At 38.0% G+C, this 21,110-nt stretch overlaps 1 protein-coding gene across 4 annotated transcripts in view; it reads left to right on the forward strand.

The window, feature by feature from the left end:
* The window catches only part of MTMR1 (myotubularin related protein 1), a 41,665-nt gene extending 20,555 nt beyond the window's left edge, over nt 1-21,110 (forward strand). For all 4 annotated transcript variants that reach the window (XM_061357996.1, XM_061357998.1, XM_061357997.1 and 1 more), the window contains 3 exons: nt 4,874-4,987; nt 6,331-6,507; nt 19,852-21,110. In XM_061357996.1, the coding sequence (XP_061213980.1) occupies nt 4,874-4,987; nt 6,331-6,507; nt 19,852-20,016 (456 nt within the window). In that variant the 3' untranslated portion in view covers nt 20,017-21,110. The remainder of the gene's footprint in view (nt 1-4,873; nt 4,988-6,330; nt 6,508-19,851) is intronic.

Below are 21,110 nucleotides of genomic sequence, written 5' to 3' on the forward strand. Positions count from 1 at the left end.
GTTTTGCTGAAGTTGATTGTGCAGTGACTGTACCATGCACACATACGGAAACCTGCTCAAAGTTTCCTCCACAAGAAGCTAAAGTAGAAATATTGATTTAAAACCAAAATATCAGAAATCCTTTTTGTTTAAAATAGGCTTTCAAAGGGTTTTCTGATTACGTAAATGAGGGTTATTGAGGAGGTAAATTATTTGCATTGCATATGCACTGGTAGAGTACATGCTCATACGGATTTATATTGTCCTCAAGAAACAGCAAAAATCCAGGCTGATCGTGAACTGAGAGGAGGAAAAGGTTCTTCTGTGTGTGTCAAATGTGAAATATAAGTTAATGTTGGTTTCATTATGCATACGGGACAGCCCTTCTAACGTACAAGCCTATTCTCAGATAAATCTTACTACTTCCAGCACTGCTGTTAGCTCTGGTTCAGGGGAGATCTTAGAAATTAGTGATATTTGAGATATCAAAATGTTAAAATTCTCATTTTTTTCTGAGTATGTTACATTATAGCATGGCTTTAGCCTTCATTTTCCTTACTTTACCCCTCCATGAACATAAACCTAAGATTTTTCTGAGCTTTCATACTGCTGTTTCTTAATGGGGTTACTGAAATTGTCCACATGAAGGCTTTATTTGCAATTAAATAGAAGTGCTTGACTCCTCCTTTTGTTTTTTTAACTCCTTGAAGCCTAACATGGATCTATGCTCTTATGATAAAAGCAGTTATACTGAAGTCTGCATAGTATGTGATTTATTTTGAAGAGAGGAGGTTAACTGTCTGTTTCCATATGATTCTAGGGCTCCCAGATCTCTTAGCTTAGTCTCCTTGTTCTGAACTTGGTTCTTAAAACCTTACCTCATAGTTTCCAAAACTTGTATTCAAAGCAGTTATCATCAATTATGCAGTTATGAATGTTCCCTGCTGTAATACTGGGCCCTTGTTCAGAATCCCTTGAAAACTGTTGCTTTCTGTGTATGTCTTTCAGTGTTAATGTGCTGCTTAGTATAGCTGCAGAAAATACATGAAAAATTCTGCCCTTCTCAGAGGAAGGCTAATAGCAATAGCAAAAAAAAAATAAAAAAATCAGTTCTAAACACCTGGCAGGAGTAGAAGTCCTCTGGGAAGATCCTTAACTGAGAGCAGCCTCTTCTATTTTTGTGATCACCCTTGCCACCTCCTATTTCTTGCTGTAAACAGCTTAGTTCCCTCTACTTAAAACAAAACAAAACCAAAACCAAAAAACCAACAGATGGGGTGCAGAGAGGAATCTGTGAAGTATTTTGCCAATACCACATCTGTTCAAAACCTACATCCAGAAACTGCTCTGAAATATGTGAATGGCAACGGCATTGAGAAATCATTATTGTTACAGCAGGGTGGGGAAAAAAAGAAAATGGCATTCTTGGAGAGTTCTTGCCCACTTACTTTTATCTTTCAGTTGACTTTTAACACCTAGAGAATAGACGGAAATATTGTGATTACCTTGACATAGACCTATGAAAATCAGGGTTTTGTTTTATCCTTGTGTAGATCATTGACTTGTAAAACAGTGCTAGTTTCATACTTTAGAAACCATGGTAAACATATGTGAAATATTCCAAAGCTCAAATAAGTGTTAATGACTGTGGGAGGGTGTCAGGACCTGGGTCTGGGCTTGGGCTCAAAGAAGGCAAAACTTTTAGGTTCTGAGAACTACATTCTTAAAACAGTCAATGCAGTGAGAGAATCTCTTAACTTCCCACTAAGATACAAATCCCCACATAGCTTCAGACAATGAACTTAATACTTGACAGCCTTATATCTTCCCTTGATTTTTTATGGTCTTCATGACACACAATTACAGTAATGAGAACTGGAGAGGAGTACAATATCAGATTTTAATAAAAAACACATGGTAAAGTAATTGTTAGCAAATTCTGATGATTTTGAATAGCAGATATCAAACTGGAAAAGCCACAAGTGATCTGATGCAATACTGATGCCCTGTTAAAATTTAAACAAAACTGTAAAATTTGCATGTCGTATTGCAGCTACACTAGCAGCTTTCTGCCTTTCATACACAGTACCCGCACAGGAGGAAGGTTTGTTTATAGTTGGTAGAAAGTTGCATGCTGTTTGTTACTGGATGTCATCCTTTGCCAGAGATGCATCTTCACTAGTTTCAGTGGTGTACCCTGTTACGATTCAGCTGACCCAATTCAGTCCCATTCCACAATCCTAAGAACTATTTTGCAAAGTATTTCAACTTTAAATGCTACTGTAGTAAAGAATGAGTTCATTGATTAAAAAGCAAGTTTATTTTGCGTGTTTCTGAATCAGATGCCACTTGTCATCATCAGACTTCTTGAACAAGACAATTCTTTTGAATACCTCCTTCACAAAAACCCCCAACAACTCCAGCAGCATCAAGGGATATTTTAATGACCCATGTGTTCTCTCACAATTAGTGGATTTGACAAGAAGTTTATTTTCATTTGGGGAGTTTTTCCACCTGAATCTTCAAACAGATGCTAATAGGATTCGAACTACAGAGGAAAGCATTTTTAGGTCAGTGATTCTTCAGCAGCAGTAATAGAAGCTTTACAGTCTTAATACATCAGCTCCAACAGTAGAACTCTTGTATCCAAAGACAGGGTTTCAATAAGTGCTATCACTTATTAATAAATTAGTTGGAGTGCAACCACTGATGTATGGAATTTTGAATATGCTTCACTGGATTGGAATAGCAGCCATGTCAGCATCCATCTGATTAGTATGGACCCGTCACAACACAGAACCCTAATGTGACAAGGCTCATTAAGTGCTTTCAGCTAAAAGGAGTCCCTTTAGGAGAGGCTTTTGTCTTCCAAGTTATTTCCAAATATTATTTTGATCCTTTGCAAATTGCTGTTGCTCTCTGTATCTGATTGCTGCTTTGGGCTGGACACAGAGATTGAGGTCTGAAACCCACTGAATTTTTCCCTAAGTTTAGCACACCTGCCTATCAAGTTCTGTTGATAACCTTTTTAAAATCATAGGTGCGTTATCAACGTCACTATATTGTAATTGAGTTTAGGCATGATTTCCTAGAGAGAAGGGAGTGCTGTAAGTGATGATGTGAATTTTTGAAGTGATTTTGAACATGACTGAAAAAAATTGATAATCATAAGTTCCTGGATGTTTTATGAAAACAAATGGCTAGATGATTGAAAACAAACCAGTGATTTGAGAGAGAAGCCCCAGTGTGAGCATGCTGTGCTGCTGAACAGTATAGCCAGTGGAAGGAAAGCTCCCATTCATTCGTGAGCCATGATATTGATAATTTCCCTACTCACAATTTTCAGATGAAAGTTGGCATATCTTGCCAGGTCTTGGAAAGAGAATGTCTTTGCAGTATTTGACTTAAATCAAATGTTCTCTTGAAAGAACATTGCATAAAACTTAAATCTTTCTGGGTTTAATACATGCACACCCATTGTGTGTTACTCAGTTCTTTGCTTTCACCATGAATAAACATTTGCCCTTCGTTAAATCACAGATGACACTGAAGAGGAGTTTCTAGATCAGCTAGTTCATCCACAGTCCCAGTTGCTGTGTTATTCCTCCTAGCTATACTTGCCTTTCTTCTTTTTTTATTTAAAGTAGCTCTTGAGTCACTCTGCCACGGTGTTCAGTGTTCTTCAGTGGCACATTACAGAAACCAGTCCTCTGCTTTCTTCAGATCTAAAATATTGACTTGAGATTTCTCCATATAGCAGGAAATTCTTCCTTCTGAATCTGTAACTTTGCATTTTAGACTTGTGTAAAGATAGTCTTTTAGTGGGAATGAACAAGATTTGTTTCATTTGTCCTGAAAATTAGCCTCTTACAACATTCTGTGTCATGGTAAGGAGAGAAATGCTACTTCTTAAGTTTTCCTTTAGTCTGCTAATTTTTTTTCCCTCCTAAATGTTTATCATTCTGTATCTGTGCTTGCAACCCTTTTCATACTGAACACAAAGTTATTTTGACGCATCAAACAGTTGCCATATGCAGTCCTATCGTAAAATCTGATTGAAGTAAGACCTTTTCCATCTGAATAGCTAGCAGCCTGTGCAGCTTGCATTCATCCCTTCCTTTATGATTTTAGAGCACTACAGATTAAGATATATTTTTAACTTTTTGTTTTCAAATTTCTAACTCTTTTTCCTAGAATTAGTTTTTCCTTTGGTGATGCATGAAGTGCCTACTGGTGCTGTGTGGAATAACAGTACTTTCATTTCACATGTATAGGATTTACTTTCTAATAGAAAAGAAGAGAGATTAAAGGCTTATTGTACATAGCTGATGGTAAACTCAAGGGGTGAAATGCAGAAAAGTAACTTACTTGGATAGAAAGTAAAAGAAACATGTTAAATATATGTTAAGGACATTGTATGTGCAATAGACTTTATTATCCAATTCATTGCCTGTTAGAATAGGAAATAAAACTCTTAAAAGTCATCATTCTCCCCCACTCCCTTGATTTCTTGTCCTGTAACAGGAGACATAAAGCATTGTTGAAGACAGTTTTAGGTGGCTTAGAACAGAATACTGTTTGAGCTTCTTAAATGGATTGCTTTGTGTCACCAGTTTCACATTAGCTAATGTTCCTATGTTTGTATTCTGGTATACTTGGATAATGAATGTAAGGTTTGTCTCTGAGGAGTATTTATAAAGAAGTGTGTAGGTAAAATGTATATTGCAGTGGGAGTTACTGAATTTGCTGAGTTTTCCTGAAAATAATCACTAAATTAAAAAAAAAAAAAAATCTGCTTATTTTGATTATTTCTTATGTCTGAGGGGTTTTTTCCACTGCTTAAAATAAAGTTTAAAGTAATGTTTCCATTATTTTTATTTTTTTTTTATTTCAGTTCCCTGCAGCCTTTGAATTCAATGAGTTATTTTTGATCACCATTCTGGATCACCTTTACAGTTGTCTCTTTGGGACTTTCTTATGCAATTGTGAAAAAGAGAGATTAAAAGAGGTAAATAATTAGTGTAATGCACATTCTTAATACGCTGATTTTATATGAAAATGCTTAGAATACAAGACCTAAGAAAATCTGTACTGTGGTGTTGATACATTTGTCACATAGTCTTAAAAGACAGTGTGGACGTGAAATTTCATGGTATGAGAAATACATACTGCATGTCCTGCTATTAAATTTTCTTTAGTTATTACATCTTTGGAGGGTTGAGGGATTCAGAAGATCCTCTGTCAGATTTCTAGCCAACATACACGTTTTTAAATGATCATTATCAAATTCTATTAACATTTCTTTCACTGTTTCCCAAGGAACTCCTATGGATGACTTTGCAGGTCACTTTAGGATATGGAACATATGGTTGAAGACTACAGAAATTTGCAATACCTAAATGAATGAAGTTAATGAAATCTCAAACTCAATGAAATATTTTGAATTTGAGAACAAAATATTTTAAAAGTTTGTTAATATTCCAAATACACTTTTGCTTACTTTTGGCTTTTTAGTTTTAATGCTTCATATTTTTTAAAGCAAGGAACAATTTGTTGCCATTTTTAGTTTGCTATTTTTTCTGGTTTGTCGCTACTGCTTCTATATGGAAAAAGTTGCATGTAAATACCACAAGATGGAGCTGAATAACATGTTGTCAGCAAATGCAAGATTTCCACACAGCTTTCTTTTATAAATGAATAATCAGATGCAATTTAAGACACAGTGGTAGTAGAAACACACGGTTTACAACACTGAAGGGGTGTAAAATTGCAGAACAAATTTCCAATCTCTGATCTAACCATCATTATGCTGATTACATTTAGAATAATGCAACTTTCAGAAGTGCAAATAAAGGTAAAATAGGCATTTTAAAGCATAATAGCAATTGACAGAATCAAATAGTGTGAGAGAGAGAATTGAATAGTTTTTTTTCACAGATGCTATTTAAATCTTCTAGGCCATGTATCTCAACTAATTTTCTGCTCAAAGCTAATTTAATTTTACTTTGGGTTTTTTAGTTGGTCAGTGTGTAACCATATGTTTAAGTAGCTGTAACCATTGCTGTAATTTCTGAGCAGTCCAGATTTATTTTGCTCTACTAGACCTTAGTGTCTCTGAAACTAATATGCCTGAGTCTCCTTTCTCAGTTAGCCTTGGACCAGATTAAGTGCTGAAATGTTTTCCTAAAGTTTTAATGCTGTTCAGTAATCAGCTTCTGGAAGTGTTCTCAGAGGGCTTATGATTTTCTAGTAGATAAGATAAATTTCACAGACAAAAATGCTGATCTGTAGATGCTAATCTCGTGTTTTAAGAGTTTACAATCCATATAATTTTATTCTTTTTTCAATCAGGAGGTAAGCACAAAGACTGTCTCGCTGTGGTCCTATATAAACAGCCAGTTAGATGAGTTCACAAATCCTTTCTATGTGAACTATGAAAACCATGTCCTGTATCCTGTTGCTAGTCTGAACCATTTGGAACTGTGGGTGAACTACTACGTCAGATGGAACCCAAGGATGCGGCCTCAGGTATGAGCTTTCATGTGATTTATAGTCCAGAGCACAGAAATGAAAATATATATATATATATTATTTGTCATAGTGTGGAATGCAGCATTTCATTTCGAAAGTGCTCATCTCTTGCACATACTTCAGTTTGGTAGGAAAAAGGGGGATGTTTCTCAAGAACGTGAAGCATGTGTTCAAACCTGGTAAAATGATGTTTTCAGTGAAGTCACCAGTAGAACAGGGAGTTACGGTATCATTTTATTGGTTTTTGAAAGGTAACAGATTAACAGTCCTTGTTGTTAGAAGATTCCTTTTGTAACACTTCTGTAATTCTTTCTAACGCATTCTAATCCTTTTATTGTCTGAACTTTCTGGTAGAGGTTAGTGTACCTTTGTTTTTAATCATGTTTTCACTTTACCAACAATGGTATAAAGTATAGCAGCAGTTTCTGAAAGAACTGGGCTACACACCAACTCAGTTTGTAGGCTCTCTAAACTTAGTATCCCATAGACGCTTGTTTTCAATTAACCTTTATGGTTTCAAACCGGCATGCTAAAGATTAAACACTCCGTGCACATGCTCCTTTATTCATCCTAGCATTTGTTCTTATAAATAATGTCTGCTATTCCGATAAATCTCTAAATCTCATCAGACAAATACTGCATATGCTGTCATGCCTAGAAGTCTGAAGAAAGAACATTAAGTTTGTGTCACAACCATAATATATCTGAGGGTGCTACACCATCTCCTTATTAAGGTAACATTCCAAGGTATCCCCAAGCATATTATGATAAATTACCTGTATTAAGTTACTGCTCAAAAGCTGCTGTCGTCTTCTAGCAGTTAGAATGAGACACGAGTTTCAAATTTATTATTAGATGCTCACAGGTCAGAGGCTGTTGTAAAAGATGGTGTTCCAAGGTAAGTTTCAAGGCCAGTACACTGGTAGATACACCAGGTATCTAAGAAATACTTTTTAAGGTCCTGGGAAAGTCAGAATTGCTTGCTTTCTCACTGAGATGTTTCCTCTGAGCTGCTTTGTTTCCATTACTTGTTCTATTTTTTTGATGACCTGTGACTGCTGGGTACCTGTTAGGTGGTAGCATGAGGTAAAACTTGAAAGGTGGTGTATTTTAATCTTTGTGGGTTTAATGTAAAATTGTTAACTGGGTATTGTTGTTTTGTTTTTTTGTTTAGCAAAATACCATCTTTCCCTTAGGCTATTTGCTGAAAAAACATTTGTGAGGTGGTTTATACAGATTTTAGTATAATCAACCTGCAGCAGTGTCAATTTATTATTTGTATTTAATTGAGATCTATAGGCTCTGAAAGTGAGCCAGCTTTATAAACACACATGAAAAGACATGGGGGTGGGGAAGAGATGACATAAAGTAGAGATATAAGAACTATCATATAGGCAAGCTCTACTCACTGCCTCTCTGTTGGAGAGCCCATTTGCCCACTTCTTTTAGAGAGTGTTCTGCAGTCACTTCAGTGTGTGTGACTCACTGATCTTCCTTGGCCTTTGAGAACAGATTCCTCTCATCAGCAGGCCGAAGGCAGCAAAACTCAGTGATCCTGGTAACTGTCCTAACTTTACTACCACCTTACTGATACAACTGGTTTGACTTCTTAGTTTTACCACCTTAGCTTTGTCTTGTGAAGACGCATCATGCCATTCCTTTTGTCTGTGGCCTGAATTTATATTATATTTGTGACAAATATATAAATATAAGGCTCTGTCCAACATGGCCTTGAACATTGCCAGGGATGGAGCATTCGCAACCTCCCTGGGCAACCCATTCCAGTGCCTCGCCATCCTTACAGTAAAGAACTTCCTCCTTATATCCAATCTAAACTTCCCCTGTTTAAGTTTTAATCTGTTACCTCTTGTCCTATCACTACAGGCCCTAATGAAGAGTCCCTCCCCAGCACCCTTGTAGGCACCCTTCAGATACTGGAAGTCTGCTATGAGGTCTCTGCACAGCCTTCCCTTCTCCAGGCTAAACAGCCCCAACTTTCTCAGCCTGTCTCCATACAGGAGGTGCTCCAGTCCCCTGATCATCCTCGTGGCCCTCCTCTGGACTTGTTCCAACAGCTCCAGGCTCTTTTTATGTTGAGGACACCAGAACTGCACACAATACTCCCAAGTGAGGTCTCAAGAGAATAGAGGGGCAGGATCACCTTCTTCGACGTGCTGGTCACACTCCTTTTGATGCAGCCCAGGATATGGTTGGCTTTCCAAATATCCAATATACTAAGTTTCCTTTCTTCTATACTTGCTTTGTCTAGTTTCACACCCTGATAGCTGATTAAGTAACATTCAGACCCATTCAGTGATAGAAAAAAAGACAATGACCATTGTGATGCCCAGCAGGTCTTCACTTATCTCCCATGAAAAAAAAATCTTAATCAGTGGATTTATTAAAAGAAAGGGCATCTCTGCCTACCCATAAAAGGTGTTTTTGTCAAATACCTTTTAATGTGGTTCTTCTGGTTTTCATCTGCAATAAGAGAAAATTAAATATTTAATGTGAATGAAGAGCTTTCTGATGAGCAGCAGTTCAAGGCAAACTCGCATGCTGTTTTATCACCTGCAAAAACATCTTCAGGAAATTAGAAAATGTTTGTTTTCTAAGAGCTCACCAAAAAGGAGAAATGCCCAACAGATAAATTTAAGGGAAGACAAATAGTAGTCCTTTAATATAGTCAGGGTGGTTGTTTGATACCCCTTTTCAACCAAGTTTGTATTGTGGGAGAGAAAATTCAAGAGCAGAAAGGTAGGTTTTGATTTGAGGCAACATTTTAGGGTTTCTGATTTTGAATTTTTGAATGGTCTGAGGGAAGTTTCCATCCCTGGCAGTGTTCAAGCCCAGGTTGGATAGGGCTTTGAGCAATCTGATCTAGTGGAAGATGTCCCTGCTCCTGGCAGGGGGTTAGAACTAGATGATTTTAAGGTCCCTTCCAACCCAAACCATCGTAGGATTCTATGATTCTGAATTAGTCATTGCACTTCATTGACTTTGCTTATTGGAAAGGAGCATGCATCACCTTTATTTATTTTTTTATTGGAAATTACCAAATGTTAACTGGATATAACCATTTACTTTTGCATTGTTGTACTCTTTCTTTGGTATCTGTGTCTCATTAGACCTTTAACAGTACAGTAAGGTCTGAGTATACTCTTCACTGCACATACAGAGTTTGGAGTTGTGTTTTGGAAAAGGAAGATTGCTTATAATGATAGACTTTTCAGTTCTATCCAGGTTCTGTGGAAGGCTGATCTAGTGGGTTTGGTGGTCTTTATTTGTATCAAGAACCCCATTTAAGGATTACAGCTGTATTGCAACAGATCCTGTGCAACTAGGTGACACACAAGGTTCAAAGCCAAGTGTCTGAGAAGTGAACACCATAGAAAATTTGAAATGTGAACATCTTTTGTAGATTCTCCTTTTGCTAAACTCCTCTTCAACAAGGTCATTCTAATTAAGTGAAATAAAACATTACTTGGTTTCCATTTGGAGGTTTTACATCATTATTGACTTCATGTCCCAAGAAAATTAGATAGATTTTAGTCCTATCTTGTTTGAGTTCATTGATTGAGAAGATTTTTTTTTTTTTCCCCAGATTTGCCCTTTCCTGGGGTTGGAGAAATGTGTATTTGTATGTGACATGTGGAAAATAAGCTCTTTCATTCTGTCGTACGGAGGTGTGTGTTCTGTGGGTACCTGCTACTGGGCTTACAGATTACCCTACTAGCCTAGAGTAGATAAGATAGTTGGATGTTTTGAATTATTTCAGTTGATAGCATGTATTTCTCTTTCCTTTTCCATGTATCATTCAGAAGTCTTTTTTACACTGGTTTCAGGAGTTCTGGCTGCCAGATGTCAGTTAATTATCTGCTTGGGCAACGCTGGAAGGTGGGGAGAACACAGCAAATGATCCTCCTGAATATGACTTCTGCAGGGGCAGTATTTTTGAGCAAATATACTTTTGCATTCATACATGTAGAGCATGAGTAAAAGTTCTGGTCCTGTCAGTTCAGGCTGTGTCTTGCTATGTGAGAAGCAATAGTCAGAAAATTTGCATAGTCCATTAGGATATGGTTATTTTTTGTGCCTTCTAGGGAATGACATTTTAACCCTTAGAGTACAAGGCTTAAACTTGTTTTGTTTTAACTTTGTTGTTGTTTGGGGTTTTTTGTAATTTTTCTGGGAATTTAGCCACTGTGCTGGAGAAACTATCATAGCAATCCCTGGAAGGTTTTCAAATAAATTCTTTCCTTTGTATACATGACTTTCATCTAGAATACAAGGCTAGCACAATCTATAACCTAGAAATTTGGTTCAGCTATTGGAATGGGATAATCTTTGGAGCTTCCATCAAAACCCAAGAAAAGTCTTGTTTGTAGGTTAAGAGATGGCTTAAAAAAAAGCAAGGAAAAGGTAGGAATAAGTAACTGTTTAGCATATCCAGAAATGTCTGGAAAGCATATAAATAGGTTGCCATGATTGCTGCTATTGTTTTTTTAATCCTGTGTATAGAACTGCAGAATTTGATGTGTTGAACAGTTGAGTGATTAGATGTCAGCTGAACTGCAATGTCAATAAACATTGAATATAGTATATTTAAAAGAGCAGATAAGTTCCTAAGCATCAGTGGAAAACTTGTTGACAATAAACTGGAAAACAGAGTTACTGAGATTCTTTATCCTGACTATAACAGAATATGACCTGGCATGTGGGGTGTTAGTATGATTTGTACCTGCCTTCAGTCATGTTGCCCAGCATTTTCATCTCTGAGCATCTTGACGTGGGTTGTAATATTTTCAGAGATCATTATGTCTGATTTAACACTATTTTGTGTCAGCACAAAGCCACCACATGGCTCTGGAAATGCTTGGCAATGCTGGTCTGCAAGCCATGGTCTTGAGTCCATCTTTTTGCATAAAAAATGGAGGCAGGAGATGTCAGGAGAAGGAATCCTGGGTTCAATAGCTGAGTGTTAACCTAGCTAAGGGGATTTCATTCCTGCATTTCCCACAGAGTTTCATGTGAGACAAGGCAGGTTGCTTTCTATCCAGGGGTCTAAGTCAAAGTTTCTAGCATCTGATTTACTGCAGGTTACTTACATCTGCAGATAAAACTCTCAGCGTTCAGTAGATATAAACTGACTGTTCATCCTGTGTGCTGAAGGAATCTAGCTATTTAAGAAAGAAAGGGAAAAGAAAAAGGTTAGTTAGTGTCCTGTAGTGAGCACAGCATCAGAACATACACAGAAAGGAAAAAACAGTACTGCACAAATGACCTTTGTTTTGGGGAGTTTCTAACATATATTGAAGAGCAAGCACTAAAAACATTGCTCTGATGTGTCACATTTCTAGATCTAAATGGTCTGTAGGTTGCAATGGCATCAGCTTGTACCATGTTGAGTTTCCTGAGTCTGGATATCTATGCAGATGTCCCTGGTACTTCGACATAAGTGTGGAAGTATTGATTATCATTGAAAACTGATGTTGTCATCATTACAGATTGCCTTTTGCTATGAGTATACTGTTGACTACTTTTTAAAAGCAAGTCTGTCAGAGTTCCAGCTCTTCATGAAGATGAACAAAAATCTCGAATGGAAGATACTGTTGTCTTTCCAATGCACAGAGGAGGGTCTTGAAAAACCAACAGTCTTAAGTCAAGCAATGAATTTTAAGTAACCATTTTCCTCTGCAGCTCAAATAGATAAAGTGTACTTGCTGAACAAGACAAAATGCATTCACTGTTGAACAGTTTTCATGTGAATGCCTGTCCTTGAGCTTGTACACAGTAGATAGCCATCCAATTAAGACTTGGTGGTACTGTGAGTAGCAATTATAATTTCTTTTATACCTGTCCTTTTGTTGACAAATTCTGCTGTCCAACAGCACTCCAGGATCCTGAAGGATTACTTGTGAATCAGAACCTGAAAGTCAATACTGAAAGTGAACTGTAGTAATTCTGTGAAGAGGAAGGTTTGGATTTTGTAGGAAATGGAGCTGTCTTGTGTCTGGATGTTTTTTATAAGTGTTGTAGCATGTATGGTGTGTGACATAGTTGTCGTTTCTGACTGGGTATAATTAAAAAAGCAACTTTATCTTTCCTCAGGTCCTCACCCATCAGGAATACTTTATTGTATCTGTGGTGTGATCTGAGAGTTACAGTTCTGCACCAGGTTCTGCTTTCAATGTGGATAATTCAGTTTAAAAAATGGTTTTATATCAATAGCATTTTAAGCAATAAGGAAAGTTTCTTTAGCAGTGTTCTAAGTATTTTTTCAGTTCATTACAGGCAGTTAGTACCTTATCTTTAAAATGTAGGAAAAGTATGGTTTTGAATGGAACCTACAATTAGTTCTGAGTAAAGAACATTACTTGGCTCACTCAATTTTGCAGCAGTTGCTGGTTTTTACTGACTGGGGGTGGGATTTCAAATGCTGTAAGTATTACTAACAGTGGGAGAATCAAGTCTTACAAGCAAAAGAGTGCTTGTATCAGAGAGAAGAAACTTCCTGGGGACACAGGGCAGCTGGCAGTATGATAAGTAAGGAAGGGAAGGGAGAAGCAAGTAGCAGGGAAGAAGTGCAAGGGTATAAGGAAGAAGCATGTAAATAGGTTGTGTGAGGAGGGGGATCAGGTCCTAAGTTTAATCATGGCTTGAAGCAGAAAAGCTACACTGGAAACTTAATGCTGAAATAGGTAAAAGTACACATTGTTAAAAAGCTAGAGAAACCCAAGATCTTTGCTAAATAAAACCTTCCTGATGGGTTCTAGTTATTTATGTATTTACAAAACAAGTACTTCCTTAAGATGGCTTAGTGAGAGAGGAGTGTCCTGGGTTCAGCTGTAACAGTTATTTTTCTCCTTCCTAGTAGCTGGTGCAGTGCTGTGTTTTCGACTTTAGCCTGAGAACAGCGCTGACAACACACTGATGTTTTTAGTTGTTGCTAAGTAATGTTTACTTTGATCAAGGACTTTCCAGTCTCATGCTCTGCCAGTGAGGAGGGGCAGGGGAAGCCAGGAGGCAGCAGAGACAGGACACCTGACCCAAACTAGCCAAAGGGGTATTTCATACCACAGCACTTCATGTCCAGTATATAAACTGGGGGGAGTTACCCTGAAGGCCCAGATTACTGCTTGGGTTGGGCTGGGTATCAGTCAGTGGGTGGTGGGCAATTGCATTGCGTATCACTTGTGATACATTTATTGTTTTCCTTTTACCCTTTTAGTTTTATATTCTCTTCCCTTGTTATTTTCCTTATTATTGGTGGTAGCAGTAGTAGTTTTGTATCATACCTTAGTTACTGGACTGTTCTTATCTCAACCCATTGTATTTATATTCTTTTGATTGTCTTCCCCAACCCTCTGGGAGCAAGGGGAGGGGAAGAAAGGGAGCGAGTGAGCAAGTGGCTGCGTGGTTCTGAGTTACCAACTGTGCTTAAACCACAACAAGGTGTAATGGAATAAAAATAGGGATTTGAATGGGAAGGGACTACAAAAGTTGTTGAGAGCTTAAACCAAACAAAAAGATACTGGAATTTTAAACTACTGGGATAAGTCTGTAAAGCTTATGTTTAGGGCTAAAGCTATTGCTCAGGACAGGTAAAAGGACTAAGGACATGGGGTTTGGGTAATTGGCTGGAAAAAGTTGGTTACGAGTTAGGGAGGGGAGCAACATGCAGTCTCAGTTATAATCTGCTTAGTTCTCAAGTCACTATTACAGTAACAATAAAAAGAAAAAAAAAACCCAACACTGAAAAGCCTTCTTGAAGTGTTGCAGGTAAATGCTTCTCCAGCTTTTACAGGCCCAGCTTTTTTGTTAATTCCTGGATTCCAAAGTCAGATTTCCCAAGGATCTGGGGCTTTCCCCCCACTGCTTAGTGCTGCTGCAAACTCTGTCCTTGTCCCTCCCTGGGTTGTATTGCTGGCTATATTAGATGTAAATGCCAATTTTATTTTGGACTGATCAAGTTCTAATCTGTTTTTATGTGATTAGAAAAATCTGATTTCATTGCTTATAAGTAATCAAATGACAGATTTCTTTTTTATGAGGTTAACACACCAAAATCTGTTAAAGTGTAGTACATTCACCATTCTGTTTCTACTTTATTTTTTTACTACAATGTTTTGTAGTAAAGCAGAAATTAAATTTATTGTTTCTTCAGTAAATTGAGGTGATAGTTTAAATAAATTGTGAAAAACATCCTGAAGACCTAATGGGTAGTTTTCCAGCCCAACAAAACCAACAGATGCACTGCCAGGTTGGGTTTCATCTGCATAAGCTCATCTTGTGCAGCAGAAGTAGGGCTTTGCTTTCCCCTTGAGTATGGACAGAAGTTATGGGGACCTGCTGGTAGTGGCTGGGAGTTGCCTAGCAGCATTACTGTGGCAACACACTGGGATGCTAGTGTGACACAGGGAAGGATGCACATTCTTCTGAAAACCTGGTATTGATTACAGTGAAGTAGAGCAGAAAAAAATAACATGAATGCGACAGAGTGGTGGGTTCAGAGTCCTCTTTTGAGCTTCCACTCCTAATTTGAGAAGGCAGAATGAGAGAGTAGAAAACAGTACACCTGCTGTCAGGCTCCCAACAAACTCATCTCAGTCAAATCAATTATATGATTTCTCAACGAGACTGTCATAAAAGCTCGCCATGGAGACACTACTTGTGCTGTGCAAGCCTACACTTCTAGGGTTAAGGTGGTAACAAGAGCTTTTAATAAACATTCTTCTCCAGACTCTTGTTCCTTACAGAATCTGTCACTCTCCCACTTCCTTTCAGTCTAAATAGTAGCAAAATAATGGAGAACCTCGTTCACAGCCAGCCATTACAGGTGTTATTGTGAAGGCTGCTGGACCCATTTCCTCATGAAGAAAGCTTTGAGAGAGGAATCACACGCTGAAATATAATGGTGTGAGGTGACAAAAATGGAGATACTTATCTGTAAGAATATGCACAGCATGGTGTGAGGAAACACTGGCAGCAACAGGTCTGCCTGAGGAAAAAGTCTCTAGGAAACATAGAAATAAGCTAAACTTCTTTCTTACAATTATTTTAATGGGTTTTGTTACAGAATTAATTAAAGACGCTTCATTCTCTTAATTCTTCCTCCTCCTTCCAAGATGGAAGGAGGCTTTCAGAAAGATGCAGAATTCCAGTTCTATTTGGTTCTCTTAACAGTCTTGTTAAAATAAAAATGAATGAAAAATATACATGATTTGAGATTGAGGCTCAGTTTTGGGCATTTTCTGCCTTTTTCCCCCTAGCACCGCTGCTGGTCTTTTCGTTCTTCTACATTTGAATTTGCAGCTTTGTTCAAAAAAGGGAAGTTACAGTAGCAGGATTGAAGACATCTGGGGAAAAGCAGAGCCCCTCATGGCAGGCTGCTTTTCAGGTCTTTTTATGAGAACTATAATATTTTTTTATATCTTTCACCTGTCTATACCACCTTTTTTTTCTCACCCATGTGTATGTGGTTTTAACATGGGCATTTATCCTAATAAATTGGGTAGTATCAGCTGCCTGAAAACACTCAAAGTGCTAAACTCTAGGCTCAATTTGACATGTTACTGAACAAAATTAAAGTCTGTATTGGAAGCTTAATGTGTGAAAACTGGTTTTGGAATCTTACTGTTTTGTGTCAATGTGCATCTCTCTGTATGATGTTTTGTTAAACAGCAAGCAGCGAGAATCTTTTCCTGGGAAAGACTTGACATTAGAAAACCATTCATGCTTACACTGCCATATGACATGGCATGATGATGTTTATGTAGAACTGTCTTCCAGTTCATATCTAATGTATATTCGTTAAAAGGTGGGCAACATTTTAAAGGTGACCTTTTTTTTTCTTTGCCCATTATAAGACCTTACTCTGCCTTGCTTACAGCTTTTCTGGACTCTGCCGCTTTATATTGACTCATCAAGTATGTATGATTGACTGAATTGTTTTGTAAAACTTCATCCAGAAAGGCTCAGTTGCTCATGAGAATGTGGCTAAAAAAATGTTTTCCCATATGAAAATATTGGTCCTGTAAACTTCTTTTGTTGGGGTAAGGGCTGTTTTTCTGTAAGTATTCCATCTCTAGGGCAAGCATAAGGTTTTATGAAGAGAGATTGTGTTTCAGAAATATGCCTGCTCATATCCTGGAAGAAATTCATCCAATTTGGAGGTCTGAGGCTGCAACAACCTCAGTGAATTCTCAAGGACTGAGAATAAATGAAAATTAAAGGATTAAGAGGTGGATTTGATACAGGGTCTATGAGAGAGTTGTGACTAACTGGGAACAGGAATTAGGAGTGAATGGAGCTCCCAGTTTTAGAGGTCTTTGCTTTCTGTTCAACTCATGGAATACAATCTGGGAAAAGCAGGCTGGGGCAGGAATGGCTGCAGACAAAGAATTGTTTCATGGGTGAGGGAGTAGCATGCTCTTCTGGAAGTGAAGTTTCTCCCTGCCTTTGCCACAGGATTCCTCTGTTGTAAGGGGCATCACCTAGAACAGTGTGGTCACTGTGGGTGTGCTCCCTGTTTACTGGGTGTCCTGCTTGATACCCACAAGGCTGAATTGCAGAATTCCTAAGTCCTCTGTTAAACCAATTTAAGATCCAAGGTATGCTTGCTCCAGATTCTTGTTTGTAAAAGTGGAGTGTTAGTACTCCCATCCCTCATTAGGGTGCTGCAGAAATAGATTTGTTTCTTGACATGAGATGAAAGTGTAGAAAAGGAAACTTAAGCATTTTATGTTCAGAAGAATAAATAAAGGATGGGGTCAGACACTGCAAAGAAAGCTAAATATTGAATAACTGCTCACGAATTGAGTAGCATCAAACTGTGCACTGAATAAATGAGCAATGCAAGAGGGAAGCTGATATTTTAATGTGTACTTAACCAACAGTTTTATACAGATGTACAGGATGGCTGACTTGAGCTTGGAGAAGCAATCTTCATTCTGATGCATCCTAACCTATTGAGAGCATAATTTTGCAGTCTTAAAATTGTAGGTTTTCTGTGAGTTGAATATACACAGCGTTTTAAAATGTCATTATTCTTATTTAGCTGATATGTTTAAAGACAGTCCTGTTCTTTGAGATGGACGTGTGGGGAGAATAGCGCTTGTGGCAGAGTTTGAGGATGTGTCCTGTTGAATTAGGTTCTGGAGGAATGCAGAATAAGGATTGAGATGTGCTTTTCCTCCTTGGAGCACCTTACTCAGCATGCCAAGTTCTGCAATGGCTTTTCTGTAGTGTATCCCAAAAGGATTTGTAGTAGGTTTCCCAAAAGCCATTTGTATGGAACTGCTTTTTATGAGTGTTTGAACATTGTGCAGAGGAACACACCAAGGTTGTCTAAGAGAATTGGCCTGTTATGCTGAATCATGATTGAGCTGTGCAGAAATCAGATGTACAAATCTTCCGTGACCCAGGGCTTGCGTGACTAATGATACCAATGTAAATCACTCTGCTACAGACCCAAGTGTTTCAGGAAGACATCTTCATAAAGAAAAACTCTGAAGTGGGAGTGTATGAGGAAGGGATCTCTTATTTAAGGAAAGAAAAAAACGTAGGGGGGTGCTAATTCCAGAAAGCTTTGATCTTCATTGAAACCTGAATTTTCCATAGTGTGCATTACTGTATCTTCAACAAACTTCATCACTAGACTCGGTTTTGCCATATTTTAGGAGTGCGCATTTTCTGTAGACCTCCTCAGAAAACATAAGATTGGGTCTCTGGAGGGTGTGCTTTGTGTTTGGTTAGTGAAGGAGGCTGTTGCCTGTGGTCTTGTTAAAGAGTTTCTGTGGTGGATGCAGGAGAAGATCGCAAGAAGAGAAAGAATTCCTTGCAAAGTGAAGGCAGGATTCCAGGGTCATTGGGAGCTTGGTGGTGTGCACTGATTGTTCTGCTGAAGACTCAAAGTTACACTTTTAGAACTGCTGTAGGTGACATGCTGGATGAATTGATGACAGCCAGGGTGCAAGAGCAGCACTTTGTGAATACACTGAAGTTTTTACACTAACAGAACAGTATGTGGCCAGAAAAATGCTGACCTAAACCAGACTGTTTGTTACTTTTTATTCTTTTAAGTTAGAACTAAAGTTATAAATGAAATTGTATTTTTATGTTTCAGAAACACAAATGTTAGGTTTTGAAAAATACCAAAATCAGATACATGGATTTTTTTATGCAGTTTGTTTAAAAAGCCAGAATTCACAAAAAGGTAAATTTTGACTCAGTTGTGTGTTAATAGCAAGAAGAGAAACCCCTTCTGGCTTTTGATATCTTTTTTCCACATAGCACCATGTGAAAATTGCATGCTCAGGTGTGCCTCCCAGCCCTGTAATCACTTTTAAGCAGTAGGAAGTAATTGTGGGTGAACGCAGTTCCCTGGAGCCTGGCATTCCGGAAGCCCAGAGTATAAATTCCAGCGTCTAGCAATCCATACGTGTCCCATTGCTCCATTTCCCCATGACTGTCTCATCAGTCTAATTAAATTCTTTTCCCATGATGCCCTTTCCAAAAGCTATAAAAAATTAGAGCTTATACAGGATAAAATAAATTAAAAGCAATTTACATTCAAACTTTTTTGGCCTTTCTGTGGCATTTGGAAGAATGGGGGGAGTCTCTCTCTACTTGCCTGACATAACAGATCAAGCTGCAAAAACCAGTGTGGCTGCATCTTCCTTTGGCCATGGTATAGTTGAATGTTCCAGATTAAAAAATGTCTAGAACTCAGATGCAGAGTAGTGTACCTCTTGTGTTTTTGGGGTACTGTCAGAATCAGAGGCAGAACGTGTACAGCCCCCTTCTCTAAAAGGTTTGTTGGAGTTTGACTCTGGGAGGTCCATCACAAGCACAATTCACTTGGCTGCTGCACTTTTCTCACTGACAAGCTGGAAGGGGTCAGACTCTTGGAAAGATGCCTGGTTAGAAGAGTAACAAGATGCTCCATATGGAGCCAGCTTTGTTAACTCTGCTCTCTGTACATAGTAAGTTCTGTCCCAACAGGCAGGGGAAATAGTTCACAGAAAGACACATGAAGTTCAGCTGGAAAGTGGTATTGATAAAGGATAGGGGTACGTTTATTGGAATATGTTTTGTATCCTATCAAAACCATTGCAAACAGTCTTTTGTATAGGTTTCTTGACAATTATTTGCTAGAAAGGGGCAGTTTGCTGAAATGTTTCATTTCAAATGAGTGAAGAAACACTCCCTAAATACTGGTATATTGAAGTTCACAGGTGTTGTGTTCCTTATATTACTGAAGGAAACAGTGGAAGGATTGCTTGAGAAGATAACTTCCTATGACAGTCAAAGTAAGCCTTTTGTTTCTTTACACTACAGGTCCCAATCCATCAAAATCTGAAAGAGCTCCTTGCCATCCGGACAGAGCTTCAAAAGAAGGTTGAAGATTTGCAGCGGGAAGCTGCCACACGATCCATTTCTTCCTCCTCTGATAGAGGCTCATCTCCTTCCCATTCAGCCACACCAGTGCACACCTCTGTGTAACAAAAGCCCTGTAAAAACATTTGTGTCAGGTAACACAGAGAGGAGAGTGAAACACTTTTCCCATCACAAAAGGACTGTGAGTGACTTGTAATTGCTGTGATCTACATGCCTTACTCTGTGTCTGGTATTAACGTGATGAGGCCAAAAAGAGCTTCAGTAGATGTGATGTATTTTCTTGTTGGCAGTTCCCACATGTGTTTTGACGTTCTAGCTAAATCAACAATTGTGAAATTAAACTTTGTTTTGAGCGACTAACAATTTAACCATCTTAAAAAGGAATCCATCTGCCAAGCAGACAAGAAATGCCTCTCACACTCTCTTGGGTACCATGCCTGGTTGAGGGAATCAGATGAAATGCCACATGATGCTTACACAGAACACAGAACGTTTTTCTGAATGGGAGCTCCTTATTTCACTCAGTAAAAAAAAATTTTTTTTTGCTAAAGCAATTTATTTTTTTTAGGTAACTAATGCCCTTGGAAATTGATTTTAAAATAAATGTTTTCCAATGTAGTCAGTTTTACATTTTGACTAAATATGCCATTAAAAGTGGATGAAGTTAGGCTGGATTTATCAAGTGCACCACACTGACACGTATGATGTAATATATTCAGTAAAGCATGTATTTTAGGTTTTTTAATGCCTTTTGTACAAGTTGAAATAAAGTCTCTTGACTGTTTAGCTTATTGTTGAGTTTCAGCCTCCTGAGCAAGGGGTAAACTTATTCATATCAAGGTCTTGTACAAAGTAAAAATTTGTTTTCTAGCAGATGGTGATATCTGGGGTTGGAATGACACCCAGCTGTGTAAATTGTATAGTCTGTATAGCTCCACATTTTGTTAAGTGTGTTTTGGTGTTTTGTTTTACAGTGTACACACAAAATGCAAGGCTGTGTGCATTTATACACGTGCGTGTGATTGTTCAACATATGCATACTCCGTGGTTTTAAGCTGTAAGTTCAGGAAATGGATCCTACCTGTCCAAACTCTTTTGAGGCCCTTAACTTGTAATGACTTTGTTTGACAAAGTTTTTAAACAATATGAACTTACTTTGTTTTCTTGTAATAAAGCCTCTTGGCTTTTTGTTTTTTAAA

The sequence above is a fragment of the Neopsephotus bourkii genome, unplaced genomic scaffold (genome assembly GCF_033783945.1).
Source record: "Neopsephotus bourkii isolate Nb327-2 ecotype Australia unplaced genomic scaffold, CSIRO-AGI_Nbou_v1 NB_936, whole genome shotgun sequence".
Lineage (NCBI taxonomy): Eukaryota > Metazoa > Chordata > Aves > Psittaciformes > Psittacidae > Neopsephotus > Neopsephotus bourkii.